The sequence below is a fragment of the Rutidosis leptorrhynchoides genome, chromosome 7, assembly GCF_046630445.1.
Source record: "Rutidosis leptorrhynchoides isolate AG116_Rl617_1_P2 chromosome 7, CSIRO_AGI_Rlap_v1, whole genome shotgun sequence".
In the NCBI taxonomy this organism is placed as follows: domain Eukaryota; kingdom Viridiplantae; phylum Streptophyta; class Magnoliopsida; order Asterales; family Asteraceae; genus Rutidosis; species Rutidosis leptorrhynchoides.
The window spans coordinates 158,576,368-158,585,445 of record NC_092339.1 but is presented as its reverse complement, the minus strand read 5'-3'; the positions used below and the strand labels follow the sequence as shown (position 1 = coordinate 158,585,445).

At 32.0% G+C, this 9,078-nt stretch overlaps 1 protein-coding gene across 1 annotated transcript; it reads right to left on the bottom strand.

Moving 5' to 3' along the window:
- Positions 1-1,203: 1,203 nt before the first annotated feature.
- Positions 1,204-2,106, bottom strand: LOC139859728 (agamous-like MADS-box protein AGL80). The gene is made up of 2 exons (XM_071848503.1): positions 1,542-2,106; positions 1,204-1,430 (listed from the first exon to the last, which is right to left on the bottom strand). The coding sequence occupies exons 1-2, from the start codon at positions 2,104-2,106 to the stop codon at positions 1,204-1,206; spliced, it is 792 nt and encodes a 263-aa protein (XP_071704604.1).
- Between the last annotated feature and the right edge of the window lie 6,972 nt (positions 2,107-9,078).

Sequence of the window (9,078 nt, the reverse complement as noted above, 5' to 3'; positions counted from 1 at the left end):
TATTGTTGGTCTTGGTCGTGCTTTTGAAGATGCATTGGGTCTGTTTAATAAAACGGTTAGGTTTGATATTTTAGGTAATCAGAGTGAGGTCGCTGCCCCCATACTCATGAAGAAATTGGCAGATGTTTATTTCACAAAGGTTACTGCTTCTTTAGAATCCACTTTTTCATTATCTCCCAGACAATCGGTCTTATGGAAATCGCAGCAGGGTGATCACACCTCTGCTTGGCTAAGGGCAGTCCCTATTTTGGGGTTGGGTCAGACGATGAACGCAAAGACTTACCGATGTGTGTTGTGCTACCGGTTGGGTGTTCCATTGTTCTCTATCTCGACAGTATGCTCTGCATGTTCAAGGGTTTTTACTGGAGATATTTTCGGGGATCACGCGGTGTCTTGTGCTGGTATGGTGGGTATTAAGCATCGACATAATGTTTTTCGGGATTCCCTTGTTGATGTTTGTTATCGATCTGGGATTTCAGCGAGAAAGGAGGTTGACATTGGGTTGTCTGGAGGGAACGACAGGGCCCTCAGACCTGCAGATGTGTTACTTTATTCCTGGGATTGTGGTCGCGATGTTTGTGTTGACTTGACAGGGTCTTCTCCTTTGACACAGTCTGGGCTTTATGACTTTGTCCCTGGACGTGCTGTGGTTGATGCGGCTCGTCGGAAGCGGGTCAAGTGCGAATCTAGCTGTCATGCGATTGGTTATGGTTTCATTCCTTTCTCATTTTCTTCCCTTGGGGAATTAGAAAAGGATGCTGTTTCTTTGCTAAAGCGGGTTCAGAAGAGTTCGATGGCGCAAGATATTTGTGCCGGTGCTGCTGCTCATATTTTTATTAGGATAGGTTTTGCTATTGTTAGAGGTGTGGGGGCCCAGATTGTCTCTAGGCTTCCCACTAATTTTTTGTAAGTTTTAATACTTTTAAGTTTATTATAATAATAATAATAATAATAATAATAATAATAATAATAATAATAATAATAATAATAATAATAATAATAATAATAATAATAATAATAATAATAATAATAATAATAATAATAATAATAATAATAATAATTCATAGTTCTTTAAATAAGGAGATTAACATAAAGCTGTTACAAATGAAAATTCAGCATTAATGTAATGGAACGGAATAAATGGAGAATGATATAGCTTTTTTTAATGAAAAAATTACTCATGCAATAGAGGATGCTTAGTTTTCACGAAAAATACGGATTCGGCCACAGTGGATTGGGATTGTCGATAAACGGCGTCGTCATCTCATACCCAGGTGGAACAAGACCCAAATTGCGGTTTTGAGCAAACGAAGCCGTCATCTCATACCCACGTGGACCAAGACAAAGATTTTGTTCAGATGGATTATTATTCATCAAATCAGTAAACCACTGAGTACTCCTTTGCATCCCATCCATAACACTCAGATTATTATTATTAAACATAGGCCACTTCTCCATTGCACGCATAGTATTTATAGTACGCGAACTAGGCGGTAAGGATGGTGGTAGTGCAGGTACAGCGAGTCTTCTTACCATCGTTTCATAACTAGTACTCGAACTGCTACCACCAACCGACAGTTTTGATCGAGCACATAATGATGGTGGCGCAGCGTTACCAGTTGGGACCGGCCCTTTCTTAAGGGACTCAATCCTATTATCAATATCTTTCATGGTCTGGTCCACTAAACCACCAAGTTCATTCAAATCTGGTGGGTTCAAGTTTGCAATTGAACCTTTTCTGGTTAAACATTGGTACATGACCTCAATCATCTCCTTATCGCGATTCTCCTTGATCTGTTTCTTAAGCTGGTCATTAGCCTTATTGATTCTTTGCCTGATGAAGCTATTTTGATTCACCATTTTCTTGCTTTTTTCCATATCAGGCAGCCTCTTAAACTGAGATAGAACGCGTTGGACACCAACGTTGTCGGGCCACACGTCGGGATGTGGTTCATATGGGCTGTAGATTAGAGCACATGCATCAACACCACATAAGGTGCTTAACTCATTCACCTTCTTCATCAAACCTTTCTTCCTTTTCTTGAAGGTGGTTTTCCTTTTCGATTCGTCTTCTATCAACTTGATCTCCACTTTCTTCCTAGTCATGGCGTTACGATTACGCCGAAGAAGTAAATTTTTGATTGAAATATGGAAGGTGTATGTTTGAGTTTATTTGCATATGTGCATTTCTATTGCTATATATACAATACAAGGTATATATTTGATATAATCGTAGTATTCAGAATTTGTTGTTTATGGGAAATCAATAACTCAAAGATTTTTCCAAAATTTGAAATTATGACCAAGCATTAACTGTATAAGATTATGATCATTGATAGTTTTTCCTAATTAAGATTCCTTTGAGATGAAAGTCTATTCTATAGTAATTAAAATTAAAATGCTCTCTGTATCTTGGTCTACCGGTCGGCGGGAATAAGATGGAAAGTTGGAAACCGGTTGTGAATAAGTTTGAGAAACGTCTCTCGAATTGGAAAGCACGCTCGATGTCATTTGGTGGACGCTTGACCCTTGTGAAATCGGTGTTAAATAGCCTTCCGTTGTATTACTTCTCGCTCTTTCGTGCCCCGCCATGTGTGATTAAAAAACTTGAGAGTGTAAGACGTTCCTTTTTTTGGGGTGGGTCGGGTAATAATTCAAAAATAGCTTGGGTTAAATGGGAAGAGACAATTCTACCTTATGGGTCGGGTGGGTTAAATTTGGGTTCTCTCAAAACCAAAAACTTGGCCTTAATCGGAAAGTGGTGGTGGAGGTTTAAAACCGAAACCCACTCCTTGTAGGTTGACAGTGCTCCAAATGAACATATATTTAGGCACAATATCCTTCCAATATGTAAAGCTTTTAGTTACTATTGTTCTATTTTTATGTAATATTCGTTTAAATAAATAAGTGCGAAGACAAAAGAAGAAAACGACGATTTGAAGACGCAAATGACCAAAAAGCTCAAATGTACAAGATACAATCCAAGTGGTTCAATTTATTGATGAATAATGTCTAAAAATGACAAAAGTACAAGTTGCGAAACGCAAAGTACAAGATATCTAAGCATACGAAAAAGCGTTCGAAAATCCGGAACCGAGACATGAACCGAGCATCAACGCGCGAGTCAACGGAGCTAAAATTACAAGTCAAATATGCACAAGAATATAATATAATATATATATAATTACATATATTATATATATATATATATATATATATATATATATATATATATACATATATATATATACATATATATATATATACATACATATATATATATATATATACATATATATATATATATATATATATATATATATATATATATATATATATATATATATATATATATATATATATATATATATATATATATATATATATTATGTCGACAAAGCTAGTGGCCGAAAGTAAATGAGCTGGAACCAGAAGCTCCGCACTCGCGGAGCTGTGAAGCACAAAACCTCCGCACTCGCGGAGCACACCAGGACCCAAATCCCACTATAAAAGGCGATGCAATTCGACGAAATATTTACACCTTTTTCCAATCTCTCAATCTCTATATGTAATATATTTATATTATAATTTTAATTTTAATTTAAGATTAATAATAAATTATGGTTTAGTTGGGTTATTGTAAGAAATGTTTTATGGGTTTTAAAGTCGAAACTCTGTCCGTGTAACGCTACGCGATAAATAATCACTGTAAGCTATGTTCTTCCTTTTTAAATTAATGTATCGTAACTAAGTTATTATTATGCTTATTTGAGCCGAAGTAATCGTGATGTTAGACTAAATATTAAAGACGGGGTTATTGGATTTTGTACCATAATTAATGTTTGAACAAAAGACCGACACTTGTGGGCATTTGACTATGGACTATTAATAGATGGGAGGTATTGTCTAATTGAGTGACAACTCATTGGAGTCTGTCGAACCTATCTTCAAATTAATTAACTTAATAATTAATAATGATTATGGTTGTCCTATTTAGTGACATTCATACGGAATCTATTATAATCATTTAATTAATTATTCGAGTTGGGTAATTGATTATTCAAACTGATCAAGTGGGTAAATTAATATTCATATCTAATCAAAACAGGGGTGGATTACATACAGTGATAACTGGTGTAATTGTTGACAGAAGTGATAACTGCGTCACAGTTTAAATCTTTAATTAGTTGGAATATTTGACTTAGGGTATAAGGGTAATTTGACGAGGACACTCGCACTTTATATTTATGACCGATGGACTATTATGGACAAAAACCAGATAGGTTTCAAATAATCCAGGACAAAAGGACAATTAACCCAGAGTAATAAATTAAAATCAAAACGTCAAACATCATGGTTACGGAAGTTTAAATAAGCATAATTCTTATATTGTATTTCTCATCGTACTTTCATTTACTGTCATTTTATTATTCGCAATTTTATATTTCATCATTTAATTATTGTTATTTATTTTACGAATTTTAATTATTGTCATTTATCTTTACGCTTAAAATATAAAATCGATAAACCAGTCATTAAACGGTAAAACCCCCATTTTATAATAATAATAATACTATTATATTACTAATATATATATATATATATATATATATATATATATATATATATATATATATATATATATATATATATATATATATATATATATATATATATATAGTTTTTAAAAATATAGTACGTAATCACTAGCTCCCTGTGGAACGAACCGGACTTACTAAAAACTACACTATTCTACGATTAGGTACACCACCTATAGTGTTGTAGCAAAGTTTTGGTATATCACATCCGTAAATTAATAAAACTTGTATAATATTACGCCGTATTTCATATTAAAAATAATACTATTTCGTACTACACCTCGCACACATCAAGTTTTTGACACCGCTGCCGGGGACTCGGCGAAACGCTATATTTTTAATTTATATTTTTATAAATATATTTATATATAATTTTTAGAAAAATAATATAAAAGTTAAAAAAAAAACTGAACCTGCCGAACCAGTTTGAGCCTGCACAGTTAACTCCGCACTCGCGGAGCTTTTCTGGCACCAGCAGACCGCACTCGCGGAGTCGTCTGATAGGTCAACCCTAGCTGCATTAATTACAAATTTAGGTTAAATTTTTATTTATTATTTAATTTTTAGGGTTTAATTAAATTATTGTTATTAATTAGAGTTTGTTTATTTAATTTTCTAGTTTTAATATATAATTTGTAATATTAAGTTTTAATATTATTATTAAATTTATAGATTAATATTTTTATATAATAATAATATAAAAATAATATTTTTTATAAAATTTGTATTTTTATCACTGTATAAGCTTCAGCTTACAATTGGAAATCTTCGTATTTCCCCCACAATTTTCCTGTAGACACTGTTATCTCACTATGGGATGGGCCTTAGTCAGATTCACCCACTAGGTTTACAAAAAATTGTGCTTTTTGATGAAATGTTCCGTTCATATTGATTATAAACGTTCCATATTAATTGATTTCGTTGCGAGGTTTTGACCTCTATATGAGACGTTTTTCAAAGACTGCATTCATTTTTAAAACAACCATAACCTTTATTTTATCAATAAAGGTTTTAAAAACATTACGTAGATTATCAAATAATGATAATCTAAAATATTCTGTTTACACACGACCATTACATAATGGTTTACAATAGAAATATATTACATCGACATATGTTTCTTGAATGCAGTTTTTACACAATATCATACAAACATGGACTCCAAATCTTGTCCTTATTTTAGTATGCAGCAGCGGAAGCTCTTAGTATTCACCTGAGAATAAACATGCTTTAAACGTCAACAAAAATGTTGGTGAGTTATAGGTTTAACCTATATATATCAAATCGTAACAATAGACCATAAGATTTCATATTTCAATACACATCCCATACATAGAGATAAAAATCATTCATATGGTGAACACCTGTTAACCGACATTAACAAGATGCATATATAAGAATATCCTCATCATTTCGGGACACCCTTCGGATATGATATAAATTTCGAAGTACCAAAGAATCTGGTACTTTGGATGGGGTTTGTTAGGCCCAATAGATCTATCTTTAGGATTCGCGTCAATTAGGGTGTCTGTTCCCTAATTCTTAGATTACCAGACTTAATAAAAAGAGGCATATTCCATTTCGATAATTCAACCATAGAATGTAATTTCACTTACTTGTGTCTATTTTGTAAATTATTTATAAAACCTGCATGTATTCTCATCCCAAAAATATTAGATATTAAAAGTGGGACTATAACTCACTTTCACAGATATTTCCTTCCTCGGAAATAAGACTTGGCCACGGATCGATTCACGAACCTATGCAAATATGTACATATATATCAAAGTATGATTAAAATATAATTACAACCATTTTTATTATGTTTTAAAAATTTGAGTGTATTAAGTCAGCTGCCCTCATTAGTAACCTACAACTAGTTGTTCACAGTTAGATGTACAGAAATAAATCGATATATATTATCTTGAATCAATCCACGACCCAGTGTATACACGTCTTGGGCTAGATCACAACTCAAAGTATATATATTTTTGGAATCAACCTCAACCCTGTATAGCTAACTCCAACATTACTGCATATAGAGTGTCTATGGTTGTTCCAAATAATATATATACATGGGTCGATATGATATGTCAAAACATTTGCATACGTGTCTATGGTATCCCAAGATTACATAATATATTAGAATACATGTATAATACAATATAAGTTAGCTAGGATATGATTTGTATAGATTTGTTAAACATTTCCCGTAGCTAAAAAGATCAAAAATATCCAATCTTGTTTTACCCATAACTTCTTCATTTTAAATCCGTTTTGAGTGAATCAAATTTCTATGGTTTCATATTGAACTCTAATTTAAGAATCCAAACAAAAAAAGTATAGGTTTATAGTCAGAAATTTAAGTTACATGTCAATTACTAAAGAGGTAGTCATTTCCGTCGAAAGAACGACATCTTGATGACCATTTTGAAAAACATACTTTCACTTTGAGTTTAACCAAGATTTTTGGATATAGTTTCATGTTCATATGAAAAATCATTTTCCCAGAAGAACAACTTTTAAATCAAAGTTTATCATAGTTTTTAATTATCCAAACCAAAACAGCCCCCGGTTTCACTATGACGGCGTATATCCGATTTTATGGTGTTCATCGTGTTTCGAGGTTTTAAATCATTAAGTTAGTATATCATATAGATATAGAACATATGTCTAGTTGATTTTAAAATTCAAGTTAGAAGGATTAACTTTTGTTTGCGAACAAGTTTAGAATTAACTAAACTATGTTCTAGTGATTACAAGTTTAAACCTTCGAATAAGATAGCTTTATATGTATGAATCGAATGATGTTATGAACATCATTACTACCTCAAGTTTTCTGGATAAAACTACTAGAAATAAGAAAAATGGATCTAGCTTCAAAGGATCCTTGGATGGCTTGAAAGTTCTTGAAGCAGAATCATGACACGAAAACAGTTCAAGTAAGATTTTAATAAGATTGTTATAGTTGTAGAAATTGAATTAAAGTTTGAATATGAATATTACCTTGAATTAGAAATATAACCTACTGTAAATAACAAAGGTTCCTTGATCTTAGATGATTACTTGGAATGGATTAGAAAGCTTGGAAGTAAACTTGCAAACTTGGAAGTATTCTTGATTTTTATGAAACTATACTTATGGAATTTATGAAGAACATTTAGAACTTGAAGATGGAACTTGAGAGAGATCAATTAGATGAAGAAAATTGAAGAATGAAAGTGTTTGTAGGTGTTTTTGGTCGTTGGTATATGGATTAGATATAAAGGATATGTAATTTTGTTTTCATGTAAATAAGTCATGAATGATTACTAATATTTTTGTAATTTTATGAGATATTTCATGCTAGTTGCCAAATGATGGTTTCCACATGTGTTAGGTGACTCACATGGGCTACTAAGAACTGATCATTGGAGTGTATATACCAATAGTACATACATCTAAAAGCTGTGTATTGTACGAGTACGAATACGGGTGCATACGAGTAGAATTGTTGATGAAACTGAACGAGGATGTAATTGTAAGCATTTTTGTTAAGTAGAAGTACTTTGATATGTGTCTTAAAGTCTTTCAAAAGTGTAAGAATACATATCAAAACACAACTTGTATATACATTTTAATGGAGTCGTTAAGTCTTCGTTAGTCGTTACATGTAAGTGTTGTTTTGAAACCTTTAAGTTAACGATCTCAATTAATATTGTTAAACCAATGTTTATTATATCAAATGAGATGTTAAATTATTATATTATCATGATATTATGATGTATGAATATCTTTTAATATGATATATACATTAAAATATCGTTACAACGATAATCGTTACATATAAGTCTCGTTTCGTAATTCTTGAGTTAGTAGTCTTGTTTTTACATATGTAGTTCATTGTTAACACACTTAATGATATATTTAAATATAATTTTATCATGTTAAATATAGTGTATCAATATCTTAATATGATACATATGTATTTAGTAGAAGTTATCATAACGATAATAGTTATATATATCATTTCGAGTTTCTTAACTTAGTAATCTCATTTCTTATGTATATCACACATTGTTAAAATATTTAGTGAGATATTTACTCATCATAATCTTATGTCAGCCATATATATATGTCTATAAATACCACAACATGTAGGTTTTACAATTTTGTAACGTTCGTGAATCGCCGGTCAACTTGGGTGATCAATTGTCTATATGAAACTTATTTCATTTAATCAAGTCTTAACAAGTTTGATTGCTTAACACGTTGGAAACATTTAGTCATGTAAATATCAATCTCAATTAATATATATAAACATGGAAAAGTTCGGGTCACTACAGTACCTACCCGTTAAATAAATTTCGTCCCGAAATTTTAAGCTGTTGAAGGTGTTGACGAATCTTCTGGAAATAGATGCGGGTATTTCTTCTTCATCTGATCTTCACACTCCCAGGTGAACTCGGGTCCTCTACGAGCATTCCATCGAACCTTAACA

What these genes read in the sequence shown, in the direction of transcription:
- LOC139859728 (XM_071848503.1), bottom strand. Translation starts at nt 2,106, where the DNA reads ATGACTAGGAAGAAAGTGGAGATCAAGTTGATAGAAGACGAATCGAAA. An exon ending in CAGTTCGAGTACTAGTTATG is followed by an intron (nt 1,431 to 1,541) that starts AAACGATGGTAA and finishes TGTTTAATAATA; the next exon opens with ATAATCTGAGTGTTATGGAT.